This window comes from Microtus oregoni, unplaced genomic scaffold, assembly GCF_018167655.1.
Source record: "Microtus oregoni isolate MIOR12 unplaced genomic scaffold, Mior012 000027F_ref0000203, whole genome shotgun sequence".
NCBI classification, from domain to species: Eukaryota; Metazoa; Chordata; class Mammalia; order Rodentia; family Cricetidae; genus Microtus; species Microtus oregoni.
In genome coordinates, this window is record NW_024543086.1 from 17,441,687 (window position 1) to 17,458,925 (window position 17,239).

Here is a 17,239-nt window from a genome sequence, read left to right on the forward strand (position 1 = left end):
GGTGGAGGCTCCAGAGCCAGCAAGGCTGGAGCACATGTCCATTTAATTCCCAGAATGGTAAGCAGCCATTCCTGTCTACAAGGTAGTCAGCATTGGCAACAGGACTCTGTGGACACAGAGGTGTCCTAGTTAAGATTAAGATTGCTGTGGTGAAACACCATGACCAAAGAATTGGGGGAGGAAAGGGCTTATTTAATTTATTCTTCCCCATCACAGTTTATCATCAAAGGAAGTCAGAACAGGAACTTAAACCAGGCAGAAACCCAGAAGCTGAGGCTCATACAGTAGAGGTCGTAGAGGGGTGCTGCTTACTTGCTTGCTCCTCATGCTTGCTCGGCCTGTTTCCTTATAGAACCCAGCATCACCAACCCAGCTCTCCCCCATCAATCACCAATTAAGAAAATGTCCCGAGGATTACCTACAGCTGGATCTCATTTTCTCCAATGAGGCTCTCTTCTCTCTAATGTCTCCAGCTTGAGTCACATAGACATAAAACTAGTCAGAAGGGAGACACACTTCTGCTCCATACTATTGGCCCTTTCTGTGAGGTGGAGAAACTCCCTGCTGAATCTTCTAGGTCCTTATATCTCCTTTTCTACATGCCCCAAACAGACAGACAGACAGACACACACACGCACACACGCGCGCGCGCGCGCACACACACACACACACACACACACACACACACTGGGGTGGTGCGTGGGAAGCAGTTTGTATAAAAAAAGCACTCATAGAGTAAGATAGAGCACCCCCTCCCCCTTGGAGAGAGATGTTTGTTAAGTTTAGCCTCTGGGAACTTAGATTTTAAGAGTCATCCACCATTCCCAGAACCAATGGGGGCCTCTTTGTGCCTCGATTTACACACAATACAGTGTGTGCTGCACACCTGCCTTCCATCTGGCAGTCTAAAACTCAGGGAGGTGCTCAGCTGAGGGTGACGTCATGATGAGCACCCAGCACAAATCCCCAGGCACCAAGTCTCTAATGAGACATGTGACATGCTGTAATGTTGGAATGCATCCTGGAGAGATGGGTCTGTGGTTAAGAGCACTTACTGCTCTTGTAGAAGATGCAGGTTCAACTCCCAGAACCCCCATGGCAGTTCACACCTGTCTGTAACTCTCCTACATGCAGGCAAATAAAAACAACAACAAAGTTTCGGTGGGGATGAAGCACACCTTGTGTGGCCCCACCAGGAGAGCTTTGGGAGATTGCGCCTGGCTAGACTTGGCCATGGGTTCTTACTCTTCTGGTGATTTTGATTTTAGCCTTTGACGGTGATAAGCTACAGCCAGGCACACACATCATAACTAGTCCTCTGATGTGTTTCACTTCTCGGTGCCCCGAAGATGGTAAGCAAGGCTTTCTCGGAGGCCCTGTGCTTTCAGACAGAACACAGGGTCTCAGCCCTCCCTCCATCTTCCCTTTCTGCTTTCCGAGCCCCATTGACATCTCTTCCTATTCTTCTTGTCTCATCGGTCAGGGTTGGGGTCATGGGTCTTAATATTTCTGTAGAGAAGAAACCTAGCCACCTATTTGGGAGGTCAATCCCTCATCCTCCACATGACTGGCCGTAAAGAACAGTACGGCCAGAGACGGGCATAGTGACAAGACCCACAAAGGTTCTGGAACCAGCTCCTCACAGACACTGAACAATAGCCCTCTCCTCTTCTCTTTCGAGACGAGAAAAAGTATTCTGACAATCACAAACTATTGACAGCTCTGGGTAACTTGCTTCCAGACTGCCAGGGTCTATGTGGACTAGGCTGATTTCCAGGGGTGGGGTGGGATGGAGGCTGTCAGAACCTACAGGCGGGAACCCGGCACTCCACCTGACCCACTTCCACAAGATGGCAGGCCCTGGGGGTGAGACGTGAGAGGAAGGTTTTCAGCATTTCCACAGTGTTCAGAAGGGTCAGTTAGGAAGAGCCCTCGGCGGCCCTGGGAAGAATGGGCTAGGCAGGGGAGACAGAAGAGCCAGAGAGGACAGGAACCACCAGAGAGTCCTCAAGGGACCCCATGCCTCAAGGAAGCTCAGAGAGAAGCTGGCCCTGCCCTTGAAGGAAACAAGAGCACACAGGGTGGTGACGGTGCCACATCCTGGGTCCTGGTGTTAAAGAAGCCACTGAGTCACATTCAGGCCTGGTGGGGCCCAGGCCAGAAGGAATAGAATTTCCTGGAGCTGAGCTGGTTCCTTCCCTCTCATGGCTTTTCCTCTCCCACGATCCCATGTTGTTTGTATCAGGGCACTTAGTATAGATTAATGTAACATCTTAGAGCCATCTTACATGAGAAGTCAAGGGTTCTCAGGTAGCCTGGAATTAGCAAGAAAGGTTAATGTGTCCTCCCCTCAAGAAACCCTGAGGGACCACAGTGTGTCAAATGGGATGAGAGAAAAGAAACCACCAGAATCTCTGCTTTGTGTAGGATGCTGAAGAGGAACAAGAAGACAGTTGCATATGACAAGTCATTTTGTCTGCCTCTGACACAAATCTGTAAAATGGGTACAGAGCTGGCCCATGTGCCGAGGTCATTTCTGTGAGACACTGAACGTCTACCCTGACCCAGGCTTACCCAAGGGCTCAGTCACTACGAGGATGCCAACAATACCACCCTCAGCCAAGAAGAAAACTGAGGTCCCCAAGAAGCAGGAGAGCCACCCAGGTGCAGACAGCTCTGGGGCTTCCATCTAAATGACCCGGCTTCAAAGAATCTTGTGTTCTCTGTTCTGCCTGGTACCAAAGAGAGTGCTGAGGAAGCCAGAACTGTCTCGGTGGCCTCGCAGAGGCTCTGAGCCCCCTTCCTGTTCCACTGTTGTCAGACCTCAGGGCCAATCCAGGGAGAAGGCACCAGGTGCCACAATTCCATCTCTTCTGTGGGCAGCCGCCATGTACACGTCACACGTATTGGGCAACTCTGGTTTTGTGTCACCACAAAATTTAGTTTCCCCAATGAGAGCTTCTGTTGCCACAAGGGTTGTTTCCAGTTGTAGCGGCGTAAACGAATGCAGACAGATTGTAAAAATATATATAGTTTTAATGTAGAAATAGACTTACAGAACCACCGTTCCAGCGGAGACCAGGAAAGCAGAAGCGAGCGCTCGGAGCTTGCTCGCCAAATTTATAGGCAGACATTAGCCCAAGGCGAACACGCCCCCTAAGGGGCGGGACTTATCCCTACATCTCCCCTTTTTGTCTAAATAAGACGGAACTAAACCAAATACAGCTACATACAATAACAACAAATAATAAATATAACAAACAATATTGAGAACAAAAGCTTTGCTAAACATTCTATCTCAAGGAGTCCAAATAATGTAAAGAGTAACTACAATTATATAATCTTCAACTCAGTCAAAGATCTGAGAAGGGAATAAACACTACTCAACAAACGAGATATATCCAAAATGTGCAACAATTGACAGAGACAACTGACTACCTGGGCAATCACCCAAAGTCTCGTTTACAATGTTGAGTCAACCAATTTTGGCTAAGCCCTAACATAACTGACATACCATTATTAAAGGCAAGGAACTTTTCAAAACTATCTTACCCTGTCTTGGCAGGATATGACAGTCCTGTTTTATCCATTGATGCACGCTCTGTATCTGTGTCAGTGGTTGAGGTATGGGCATTTCTTTGCCCAAAGGCCAGTTCTGCCAAATAGAAAGGCTCCAGGTGGAGTGTCTTTGGTGCTCAACATTCTCTCGGGAATAGAGCGGTGTTGCCAGGAGCAATTGTGTCTCACTATCACGAAACTCTGAGTTAGATTAAAGGCCATTTTCTACAGCTCTTTGAAGGGGTTGAAGATTATCTATCTATACTGAGTATAATCTCTATATATCTAAAGAACCTGATTAGTCTGATTATAAATGACAAACTTAGATGACTATTTATTTATATAATTCTCAATATCTATCTAACTTAAAGACTAAGACAATAAACAACTGTGTAACAAATGAGGATAATGACCTCCAAATATAAACACTGTACAAATATACATTGCAATATAGCAAATATACATCAATACACAAACATTATATAAGTATCTTAATCAGAGGTAGAAATGTACATTGCAATATGGTAAATATATACAATATATATATCAATACAATATATGTCAATACATAAAAATGTTTTAAACAGACATAGAAACATGCATGCATACAATAAGTCCATATAATTTAACTTTGTTTCAATATACAAGAATTGATACCAATATATTTGTCTAAAAGCAGTAACTCACAATTATAAATCTATTATCCCATCATTCCCTCTTTTTTTTTTTTTCAAAATGATCCTTGAGCTTATAAAATTCCTCCCCCAACCTCCCAACCCCTAAATGATGTCCCTAAACCCAGGGGTAAACTTTACTGGGAGAGGGGACGTCGTCCTCTAGAATTACTTCCAGCTGTCATGGGGGCGACGTTCTTTCTGGGGGATCCTGTGAAAGTAAAATGATGGTTAAATTTCAAGATCAATGTCTTTTAAAATTGCAAATAGTCTCTGAGTATTTTGTGGAGGTCTGGCCAGAATGTTGTACAAGATGTGCACCATTTCAGCTAACCAAGTTGGGATCGTCTTGTGCAGCTGGTATCCAAAACAGGTCTTGTAGTAGCGCTATCAGTATCATGACGTCATATCAACCAGGTAGAGTTGTTGTTGTGGGGCCCCATCTTCTTCCTGGAAACTTCAAATGTCACTTCAGGAAAAACTCATTGTTCATTGTGAAAAACTTAAACATTAATCATATAGACATATATAGACATGCATATATATTCAATGAAAGGCATGATAGATATATTCAATGAAAAATATGATAGATATGAAGAAAAGCAAAGATGTTTTCTAAACTCATATTTCTTTCTGTCCCATATCATGGCTCTTGACATGAGACAGAAACTCCAGAAACTCTGGGTTTTTCTCTTACTAACAGGCTTGGAATTGGAGAGGGACTGAGCCAGAGTCCAATGTAAATTTTGGGTCAACTGAAGCTACATGGGGAGACTCTGCTAACAAACAGACAGACAGATGACAGACAGAGGGGATGTGAGACGCCACAGCAGAGAGGGCTTTGTGCCAAAAGCAAGGACACAGCTGTAAGGTGGGGAATGTGCTGTGCACATGATACGTCCTCTCCATGGAGCCAGATCCGGAGCTGGAAGCTGGGGCTGTAGAGAGGGGACTGAGGAGTCTGGGTCTCTCTGTCTCTCTCTCTGTCTCTCTGTCTCTCTCTCTCTGTCTCTCTCTCTCTCACACACACACACACACACACACACACAGTACAGAATTGTGTCACAAGGAACTGGATTGTGAAGTGATGTCAGGATGCTTACAGTACACCACACACACACCACACACACATAGCAAGAGAAGGTGATGTGTATTATGTTGGGCCTCAAGGCTTAAGAGTGTGAGGATGGGGGTGGGGATGAGGAGAATGACATGGCACACCATACATGGTGACAAACCGCCGTCCTCCTGAGTATCTGGGTCTTTTGAAGTAGTGAGGAGCTTGGCGGGTGGTGTGGAGGAAAAGCTTTTGTAGTTCCCATGCTGGGCACTACTGGAGGACACTATTAGTTCCCTGGAGCTGTCCTGATAAATGGGCCATAAACCCTGTGGTTTAACGCAGCAGAGCTTCATTCTCTCACAGTTACAGAAGCCAGAAGTTCAAAACCAACATGTGGCTAGACCCTGTCTTAGTCAGGGTTACTATTGCTGTGATGAAACGCCATGATCAAAGCAACTGAATGCAGAAAACGGTCATTTGGCTTACACTTCCACATTTCCCTGAAAGAAGTCAGGGCAGGACCCTGGAGGCAGGACCAGGCGAAGGGGCCATTGAGGGGTGCTGCTTACTGACCTGCTCCTCATGGCTTGCTCAGCCTTTTCTCTTACAGAGCCTAGGACCACCAGCTCAGGAATGACAGCACCCACAATGGGCTGGGCTGGGCCCTCCCCTATCCAGCACTATTTAAGAAAATGCCCGATAGACTTTTGCCTGCAGCCCGATCTTACGGAGGCACTTTCTTAATTAAGGCTCCCTTTTCCCTAGTGACTCTAACCTGTTTCAAGTTAACATGAAGCTAGCTAGCACAGTCCTCAAAAAGTCTTCCCTCTACCTGGCCTAGCTCCTGGGGCTCCCTCCAGGGCCTCCCATTCCTTTCTGCATGTTTCTCTTGATATGTGTCTCCAATAAAGCCATGTTTCCTGGACTGTAATACCCACCTGGGTTAGCCACAAGGCCCTCCCCACCCATCACTAGTTAAGAAAATGCCCTATAGACTATGTTTCTTCGATAAAGCAATGTTTCCTGGACTGTAATACCCACCTGGGTTAGCCACAAGGATCTCACCTCAAGACCTGCCATGCCCATCCTTCCAAACAAGGTACCATTTATGGCAGAAGATGTGGGCATGCATTTCAGGGTCCAGTCCCCTCCCTGCTCCAGGGATTCACGTGCGCCCTAACTGACCCCTGCACCTCCTCTTGTGGAGAAGGAAAGTTTCCACGGGGATCAAAGCTGGAGCCCACAGGACAAGACCCTCGTCTGCACATTTAGCACCGTCTGCCCCGGGGTGCAGAACTAGCCTCTGACCTGAGCTTCAAGCCAGCATGCAGTAGATGAACACGTGCTCAGGCCACACTTTCTGAGGAGCAGAGCAGACCAGCACCCAGGTGGCACGTCCCATACATAGTTCAGCTCCTGGGAGTACACTGCCCAGTGAGCTGTGCGTCCTTGGGGAAAGCGCATGACCTCTCTGTGCCTAGTCTGGTCTGAAAGATCCAGTAGCTTCTACCTCAGGGGCCATCAATCAAACAGAACCCAACTCCGGGAGTGAGAGCTGACCCACGCTGCCTCCCAAGGGGGACAACAGACGGACAGATTCTTTCTGATACAGAAGCATCTCAGAGAGGAGGAGTGGATGGGGAGGGGCTAGTGCTGCCTGAGAACTTGAGGGGAGATTGGGGGATGGATGGGTTCTCCTTGATCTGGGGCGTCTAGGATAGATTGAGAAGTTAGTGAGTTTGGAGGTAAGAACTGGTGACCAGGCAGAGGAAAGGAGGCAGGTTGTGTCAGGGCCTTGTCCGCTCTGCTGAGCACACATAATGGTGGAAGGGCTCTTTTCTGCAAGGAAGCAGCTGGGAGACTGGGTGTCTGACTCTGGCCAGTGGGTGGGGGAGGGGCCGGAGATCTGTGGAAAGTCTCAGAGTGGTGCTTTGTCCTGGCTGGGATGGCATGGGCCTCCAGGGCATCATGGCCCTGGTCCCTGTCACCTCAGCAAAAGGCCCTCTGGGCCCCCAAGCTCTTTGCAGACGCTCTGGGCAGTCTGGAATGCTCTGCCCAGAATCACAGTGTCTGGCTCCTTCCAGCCTACCCCTGTCCTCCATTTGCTCGGCCCCACACCCTGCCCTGTGGCATGCTGTGAGGTTATTCAGTCAGGGGCTGAGCTGATACCTGACTGCTCGCTGCACTGTCCTAGTAGCCTGCCTGCCTCATGGCGTTTGGCTCAGAGCCGAAGTCTGTTTGTGATGAGGAAGTCAGGGAGTGAGGAAATGAACAGAAGAGAGGGACAGGTGTTGGCAGGTGGTGATGATCACGTCACACAACGCGCTGAATCTAGCGCAAGAAAAGTGTAATTCACTGCTAGTCCCAGATCGTTCAATTCCAGGAACCAGGGGCCATAAGTAAGTCGGTAAATCCTGACATGGAGCCCAGTTTCTATGCTCAGGGCATGATGGTGTGTGGAGAAACAGAAGGTCCTTCCCTGCAGGCCGAGGCTCACCTTTCCATGGGGGGACTTAGCTACAGGCTCCAGGTTCTGGAGGCCTCTGAATTCCACAGATCTTCTAGAAAGGGAGAGGTTGGCCCAGGGCAACCAGGTCTCTATGTGCCTGAAACTCTCACTGCAAGCCAAGTCAGAAATCCCTAGCTGCTAAGCAAGTCTCTGGGTCATTCCACTCTACTGCCCAGGCTACTACAACATTTGAGATCTCCCCTATGACCAGCCTTCTCACTGCCCCCCCCCCCTGTTTCCAGCCCTGCCCCAGCGTCCTGCCAAAGGCTAATCTTGATCCAGTCACTTGCCTGAGTAAAACTGTCAATAGTTCCCTGCCACCCTTGAGTTAAGGCTCCGTGCTGAGTATGTCCACTCCCCACCCCTCCGCTCCAGGCCTCTTCCTTCTTTGCCTCCTCTGAGTCAAACCTACCCTGCATCCAGGACGGCCTCGACCTTCTCCAGCTGCCCTCTGGGAAATGCACGGTCCTCTACTTAGAGCCTTCTGCCCTCCCACTTGGTGTTCTCTGCAGTTGCCCATAATGTCACATCCATAATGTCACATCCCCTACCGCAGGTTAGTCCCAGAGCCCTCTGTGCTGGCAGCCTCAGTCACAGAGAAATCCCTACCAAACTTCAGGAGAAGAGCGAAGGCTTTCAGACAGCACATCCTCCATTTACCCCAACCCGAGCTAGCCTGATGGGCAGAATCACACACAACCAGGCTACTCCCCAGCCTCCACTCAGCATTCCCACAAGCCGCCCTATCCAAGCTCTACACACAATGCCCTTCTCCCTGCCTGCTCTAAGGAGCTGGGGACTTCAGACATCCTATAGCCTGGACTCTACCCCAGAGATTCTGAGGTCATTACCCAGGTGGAGCCAGGAGATGGGGCTTTTTTAAAACACTTGCCACATGATGATAACATGTGCAGCCAGCTTGAGATCCAAATCCAAACAGCTTACAGGAGGGGCCAATCTTCCCACGGGTGTACCTTACAGTCCACTGGAAGGTTGAAAACTGGGCCCATGTCCTGGGCCCATTCGCTCCTTGTCCATTAAGTTGCCTGCAACAGGACAGGGAAACCTGGATGTTAGCATCCTCAGGTCCCTCAGATGCTTCTAGCAGTAGACTTGAAACCACCTCCTTCCTTCCTCCCTCCTCTTTTCCTGGTGGCATTTTCTGAAAGCCTCGGTGACCTTGGTGAATCTCACCTGCTTCTCTCAGAAGGTTAGGAATGGGAGAGCCCTTCCATGTCTGGGGAGGCTAACCCTGGGTGAGCAGGCTGGGCACCCTTCTCTAACCTGCTAGAGACCCCTGGGGTGGGAGCACCCACCCCAAACGTATGTTCCCTGGGACCGTGACTGTCTTTAGACATTTTGCCCTGCTGCTAGGTTTGCCAGAAGGCTCGGGCTCAGTTCAGTCAGAGGCTGAGATCACACGTGGTTACTGGGATGGGGGAATTTCCCAGGGCCCCCTTGAGCTGCCTGTGACCGCTGATATTGGCTAGGTGGGCCTGTGGACCATTGTTCTCTCCTTTGCATGCATGACATCCCCAGCCATGTGGTTGCCAAAGATACTGCACAGATAACTCTTTGCATCCAGAACGTGGGCAGCCCTCTTAGCTGGGCCTGCGGGGATGCTAGCAGCATTTTAGAGCTCTCTGATGGAGTCACCACGTACAGGAATGGCTCCCACCCCGGAGTCTGCATGCTCCCTTAGTTTTAGCATTTCAAACCCGAAGTAAAAATTTCTACACTGTAAAATTAGTCACTTTAAAACAAACTATTCAATGACATTTAGAATATTTACAGCACTGTGACCATCATCCTTGTCTAATTTCAAAACATTTTCATCACTTAGAAGGAACCTGGTATCCATTATCAGTCATTCCCCACTACCCCCCACCAACACGTGTGTGTGCAAGCCCCTGGCAATGTGTTTTCTATCGCTACAGTTTAATCTATTCTCAGTATTTCATGGTGACCTTTTAGATATGACTTCTTTCATTCGGTGTGATGGTTTTGAGGTCTGTCTACATCTGTCAACACGTATTTTATTCCTCTTATGACTGAGTGGTGTTATGTGAATACACATCATCTATCAAGATCGGGGTGCCTGGACACAGGACCCCCTGGGGTACCAAACTCCTCTGATGTGCGATTCCCTCCCGTGCATTTGCATATGACCTTTGTTCATCTTCTGTGGGTGTTAGCTCTCCTCTGAAGTTCTTATAAAGTAGTCCAATATAAATCCATGTTACTAATTGCCATATAGCCTTATATGGGGATCATGATCTTAAAAAAAAAGGCTGGTGTGTTCAGTACAGAAAATTTTACTTTTCCACAAATTTTTTGGTCTCTAGTTAATTGAACCCATTAATGTGAAATCATTAAATATGGGAGGCTGATAAGATGATATTTGGTTATTCTGAACTGTTTCTGTCTTTCGAGTCTTGGACAATCTGTAAATTTTTTAGTTTCTTTACATCTGTAATGCAGACACTCTCTGGCCAGCGCTTTTGAGTTCTTGGGACTGGTGAGTGGTGATCCTGGGTGACCTGCTTTCCTAATAAATTAATATTAATTTGGGGGAGCATAGCATCTCTCCAAGTTCCGTTTCCATGGGCTTCTGCGGCTTTTCAGCTCCATGCCCTTCTGAAGGACCCGAGTCAGATCTCATCCTCCTGCACAGTCAGCCTAACCCTGCCTTGGAGGCTGGCGTGTGCGCAATAGGCTTCAGCAGAGGCCTTGGGTAACGGAAAGAGTAGCCAGAGAGCACAATGCTTCCACAATAACTTAAAATGGGATTTCACACCCATGCGAGTGGAGAAATCTCTTGTGGACTGTGTTCACCCAAGGATTCGGCCTGATTCTCTCCTCACTGTCTTTCCCCTTCCAAACTCCTCCCATCCGGTATTTAAAGGGGTCTTCAGGCAACTCCCCTCAATTGGAGCATCGCAGATTCCTGTCTCCTCCTACAGTTGTCCCCATATCTTAGAGTGAAATGTGGAATTGAGGACCCCCCCCCCAGAAAAAACACATTGATTTAATTTTCTCCTGGATCAAAAGGAACTTTCTCTTCCTGGGAGGAACTGTGCCCAATTTCTAGGCCAACTGATTCAATTGGCTAGCATTTAAAAATAATACACACTCCCAAATTTTGACAAGAACTCGGCAGACCCCAGTATCACGGGGGAGAGTACCTTTCCTTTTGTACATATGCAGTGTTATGGACACAGTGTGAGCTTGTAATTAACCATTTACTCCTTTCCAATAAGTCCTGGCGTTGCTTCGGTTTGGCATGGCAGGTACTAAACAAACACTCGCTTGTTGCTCACCGCCAGGAGTCAATTCTTTACACTGAGCTGGTTGTTTGGTGATGATCACATGCTTTTGGGGGTAGAAAAACTTAAAATTTCCAAGTCTTCTTATAGCTGTGTCAACCATGCTATAGAAAGCCTTTACAGTTTGTTTTTTTTTTTTGTTTTTTTTTTTGTTTTGTTTTTTGTTTTTTTCGAGACAGGGTTTCTCTGTGGTTTTGGAGCCTGTCCTGGAACTAGCTCTTGTAGACCAGGCTGGTCTCGAACTCACACAGATCCGCCTGCCTCTGCCTCCCGAGTGCTGGGATTAAAGGCGTGCGCCACCACCGCCCGGCAGCCTTTACAGTTTTAAAGGCTGCGTCAGTACTGCCGGGGAGAGGAGGCATGGCTTCAGACACTCCGGGAATGACTGAAGCAGTCAAAAGGGGTCAGGTTGTGAGTTCATGTCAAGGCGGATTTTCCTGATGAGCTGATGTGCAATATAGGGGGACATAGTTAAGTGTGAAGGGAAGGTGTGTGTTCACTACTGACCATGTGGAGCTGCCGTTTCCGGCAGTGGGAAGAAAGTTGGAGTGGGAGAACTGTGGATGGGGGGGCATTCAAGATGGTGCCAGGGGTCCAAGCAGAGGCAAAGCCAGCAACTGGTGCCTGACATTAGAACACCGTGCTGACGATAGGGGTGGGGTGGTGAAGGAAAGCAGGAAGCCCAGGATGTGATGGCTAACCACGCCCCCACCCTCGTGTTAACAGGAAGAGTAGCGGGAAAGCATATGTAGAGTTAAGAAAGAACTTCCTGGATTCTCCTAGGACGGAGAATCTGAAGCTCCTGAAGGGCAAGTTTTCACAGGGCCATGTTACATTCTAATTAGTGACAAAGCCAAGACATATTCAATTCCCTGGGTCCTTGGCCCCTCCCCTTCCCAACGTACCAGCCAGCCTCTTGACTCCAGGTGCCGAAGGCTGCATGTGTGGCCTGAAGGCGCATGCGCTGAGTCTGTGTGACGCTCAGTTCTGTCTTCTTTCAGGTCACCATTCTTGTCAGCCTGGCCCTTGCTTTTCTCGCCTGCATTGTGTTCCTGGTGGTTTACAAAGCCTTCACCTATGACCACAGCTGTCCTGAGGGATTTGTCTATAAGGTAAGGGGCTTGGGGCAGGTGCGCAGCCCTAGGTGATTGGCAATAGCCGGAGACATTAGCAAAGTCGTCTCTTCCCTGGTGGCCATATTTGGGTATAGCACTCTCCCCAAGGACTGAAACACAGCTGAAAAGGAGTGATCATGGCTTCCTGAAGGATCAGTCTCAGACAGGCACGAGAGCGCTCTAGCGAGGTCAGGAAGTGGACCACCTCCAGACTGCGCATGAGCAGTGAAGGATGCCCACTACACTTGACACTGGCTCGCTGTTTTCGGAAAGCTCCACTTGACGTGGATCTTCTGACCACCTTGCTGATTCCTTACCTCAGGGTGTCCCTGAAGAGACACGAGGCAGAGCGCTTCTGAGCTTTCCTCCCAGCCTGTGTCCAGACCCTTGGTCCTCTGGGTCCTTTTCCTCCTGACCATTGTTTTAGTTGCCCTCCTTCCTTCAAAGCGTTGGGTGACCTAGGGCTCTTCTTATTCCTTTGGAGAATTATGTATGCCCAAACAGTCAAATAGTTTAGCACAAAAATAAATAAATAAATAAATAAATAAATAAAGCAAGCAAGCCTATGGGGTAACAGATTCAATACATATGAGTTGCAATAAAGTTAACTGTTTTAAATTGGAAGCAGGTGATGTATTTTTTTCCTTGGTTTGGTTTTTGGTTTTTTTTTTTTTTTTTTTTTGGTTGGTTTTTTTGTGGTTTTTTTTGTGGGTTTTTTTTTTTTTTTTGTTTTGTTTTTTTTTTGTTTTTTTTTTTTTGGTTTCTCTGTGTGACAGTCCTGGCTGTTCTGAAACTCGCTTTTTAAACCAGTCTGGCCTCGAACTCACAGAGATCCATTTGCCTCTGCCTCCCAAGTGCTGGGATTTACCACTGCCTGGCAGTGTTAATTTTTATAATCACAGTTTACTGAGTACTTATTTTCTGTCAGGCTATTTACTAGAAATTTCCATAAACATCATCTCTACAAAGTCACACAACTGTTCTGAAAATAGGATTATTTTTGTCCCTGTTTTCCATAAGAAGTAACAGAAATTGGGGGTATTTAGTTAAGAGGGTTTCCCAATGCCTCACAGCTAGGAAGCTGTTCTAAAGTGGGGGATCAAATGAGAGCCGTTCCAACTTGAGAGTGTGTGTCTTTTGATGTCGCTGTGTGTCTCCATGGAGTGATGCTCCTGTTGGATAAAAGCTGAGGTTCTGAAGGAGCGGAGACAGTGACAGCAAGCGTCGGAGACAGCTGAACAGACCCTGCTTTCTCCACACAAGGCGACCCTTCAGAAGTATGACAGCGAGAAAAAGCTGTCTGCTTCGTGACATCGATTCCCCTCCAAGATAATATTAGCAAACAAAGGAAGAAAGTTCTCCCTGTGCGTGGAAGTGGGGAGGTGAAAGAGGCTTATTTCTAAATTCTAAAAAGATAAACATTTAAAATATCAAATATGGATACTCAGAGAGGAGGAAGGAGTCAAGGAGGGATGCAATATCATCCAGAATTAGCTCACTGTATATTTTCCTTAAAATACATAAATTGTTGACTTGTTTGATGAATAAATAAGAAAAAGCAAACCCAGCAGATTGAAAACAAGCTAAGCAAAGAACCTAGTTCTGTATCAAGTGGAGAGACTCAGCCAAGAAAGCTAGTATTTCAAATAGCCACTGCCTGCAGAATCTCCCTAGCTTGTGTGGCTGCTCCTCGGCTCACTGTGGGGACAACAGGAGAACCCTGCAAAGGCTGGAGCCATAATGAGGGCAGAGGGCCTTTAAGGGCATCTGACCTATCGGTTGTCAGAACTCTACACGGGCCTACAGTTGGCCAAAACCGCCTGGAACAAGGCCTACTTTGTAACAGTGACCATTTTGTGCAGTTTATTGGCTACTGTGCTAGATCGAGAAACAGAATTATCTAGGTACACATTAGTACCATTAGACAGTTGAAAATGCCCAGGACATTAAGACATAGCAACATCCGTTCAATGCACAATTCATTATGAGTGCTAAAACTGGTAGTATTTTATGATTATCCTATATATGGTGGAATAATACAAATGCATAATGCAAATTCATATTAATGTTAGGAACCAACAACCTTGATAAGAGAAAAGAAATGCATATATTAAACAAAGGACGGGAAATTGTCAGTATCTCTGGACAGTGGCCCAGACAGGCACTGGGACCAGGTAAGAGGACCTGATGTCGTGCTACCAAGAACTACTATTGCCGTATGGTCATCAAGCAGATGAGTCTGATCTTACCTCAGTACCAGTAGGTGTATCTCCTCTGCTCTGAAGACGGCAATGGTATAATTGGGGAAGGTCTGCTGAGGCCAAGCCCAGGAGCACTGTCTCTTGTGGTGTGACTGACATCTGGATGAACCTGAAACTCCGGTGCAGGGCAGCAGTGTCTCCGTGGGTCTGTGGGTCCGTGGGTGCCAGCAGCCCACCCGGCTACTCTTGACTCGTATCTCTTTCTTCCCCAGCACAAGCGCTGTATCCCGGCCTCGCTGGACGCTTACTACTCAGCCCAGGACCCCAGCTCCAGGAGCCGCTTCTACACAGTCATCAGCCACTACAGTGTGGCCAAGCAGAGCACTGCCCGGGCCATCGGGCCGTGGTTGTCGGCAGCCGCCGTCATCCACGAGCCCAAGCCGCCCAAGACCCAGGGCCATTAGAGGCCCGCCTCAGCCGGGATGGGGGTGGTGGGTGGAGAGGGGAACCCCCGACTGGCTAGGCAAAGCTGAAGCTACAAGACAACACTGTACTGCTGGGGTACGGGGTGGGGGCGGGGCAGGATGGGGTCTGGGGAGAACCCCCTGAAAATATTGTGCACTGGAGTCGTCTGAATCGATCTTTCCTTTTGTCCTTTCGTATTGTTCCTTCGTACCCAAGTCAGGCTCGTGTACAAAGGCATGTTTCGTGTTGATTGTTCCCATGTAAGACACTTTCAACGCCCCCGCTTATTCTTTGTTAGGATAATTTAGAGACAGGAAGGGGAACCAGAGAAAATGAATAAAAGGCACCTGAAACAGGCTCTGTGTGGAAGACACAGCAGAGCAGGAAAGAGCACAGCCTCTCTGGGCTTCTTAGACAAGGCACCGGTGGCTTCAGTGTGGGTGACTGAGTATCTGTGTGGCAAAGAGTGGGCCGTTTGGTTTGCCTGTGGTCTGCAGGAGAGGAGCACAGCATGGCAGAGAAGGCTGAATTGGAGAGAAAGGTGACGCTGGCGTTTCTAAACCAGGAATGCCTAGAGTACCACTTAGTGGTGAGTTTGCAAGAGGAGCACAAAGCCACGGGGGAGGCATCCATGCTCCACCCAGGGCAGCTCACAGGGCAGCTGTTGTGAATCAGCAAACACAGACATGGGTAGATGTTGTCTTTCTTTTATTTTTCTAGGTGTATCCCTAGACGCTGCCTGTGTTCTCAAGATGGCAGGGGTGGAAAAGGAGAGAAAGGAAGAGGGGTGGCAAGGACACAGGCGGGTCGCCCCTGGGCCCAGCTAGAAGCTCAGGCACCTAGGTCTCACATGTTCGCTCTTTCCCAACATGCTCGTGACAGCAGCAGCGACCATGGGAGCCTAGCCAGGAAATCCAAGAGACAGCCAGGAGGAAATCTGAAGATTGGGCCTGCAATGGTGGCAGGTCATTTCTAAAAGAAGCTGGAGAAGGTGGCTGTCTTCGGTTCACTTCGTTGTGTTGACAGAGGATGTGCACCCAAACTCCCCAGCTGGGTTCCAGAAACACCGATGGGGGTTGGGGGGAAGCAGGAGGGGCGTGGCCAGCATTCTTAGGCTTCCCATTCCAGGGCACAGGGCAAGCTAGCCGGAGCCTCTTGCTTCTCAGGAGAATTCCAAGAAGGCCCTTTTCCGCGGAGGTGCTGGCTCTAGGCCCAAGAGGACCAGAACTGGCCAGGAGAATTGTTCATTTGACATGTGTTTCTGTTTCCCAGTGCCTCTCCAACAGGCCATGTAAGAGTGCTTTTTGTGGCTTGCTTTATTGCTGAAATCATTTTACACAGCAGCTGGGTAACAGGAGTAGCGTAGCTCAAGCTATCCTGCCAAACAGGCTCATCTGATTTCTCCTCCCTCCTCCCTCCCCCCGCCCGTCCTCCCATCACCTTGAGTCACCTGTAAATTCATTCGTCATCTGAAGCGGATCAACAAATTGTCCCTAGCAAAACCACAGAGCGCTTTATAATTTTGTGGTGTATTTTTGTCAGTAGGTAGCAGAGGCTGAAGTATTTTTTGGTGTAATTCTTGAGATTTTCTGACAGGAAAAAAAAAATAAACATAGATGTGTCTGAGCGTCTTGACTGTCCTTTACAGCTTCTCCTTCTCCTCAGAGCCTGATGGAGAGGCTGGGGGTACAGGAGAGGGGATTGGGAGGCCAGGAGCAGAGTGCCCTGTTAGGTGGGAGGAGGCACAGGGGGCACGGGTTGGGGGATCTCCACCTTAAAGTAACCATTGCCTTAAGACCCTAATGATGGTGTCATATGGCACTAGGTCCTCACCGGGCAGAGGTCCAGATGTGTTTCTAAGGAGCTAATAGGATGCTGAAGTGTGACATGATACGGAGCATGTAACACCAAGAGGCGGATAATGCTGAGGTCATGGTGTGCTGCCGCTGTTCTGATTGGCTCAGAAGGCCTGACATGATACATGACACAGAGATCCTGATGATGCAGAGGGTTTGACATGATGCTGAGATTCTTACATAAAGCTGACCTGAGGTTACAGCCGTGTCGTCATACTAAAGCTCCGACATGCCAGTAAGGAGCCAGCATGCTGGCAAGAGCCTGACTCTGTATTCGCTACCCAATCACATACTGAAGTTCTGAGATGATGCTGAGGACCTGCTCAGTTTCCAAAAGGATGCTGCAGGCCTGACTCGGGGGTGAGTGGCTGACGACATGATACCGAAGTCACAGCACTATACTGACGTCCTGATAGGTTACTGAAATAAGGTCCTGAAACGACGCTGAGCTCTGACAGTGACAGCATGTCCAGAT

At 48.4% G+C, this 17,239-nt stretch overlaps 1 protein-coding gene across 1 annotated transcript in view; it reads left to right on the top strand.

The window, feature by feature from the left end:
• Nsg2 (neuronal vesicle trafficking associated 2) overlaps positions 1–16,535 on the top strand; it is a 56,840-nt gene extending 40,305 nt beyond the window's left edge. The window contains exons 4-5 of the mRNA XM_041676576.1: positions 12,129–12,239; positions 14,716–16,535. Of these exons, the coding sequence (XP_041532510.1) occupies positions 12,129–12,239; positions 14,716–14,907 (303 nt within the window). The 3' untranslated portion in view covers positions 14,908–16,535. The remainder of the gene's footprint in view (positions 1–12,128; positions 12,240–14,715) is intronic.
• Positions 16,536–17,239: the final 704 nt, after the last annotated feature.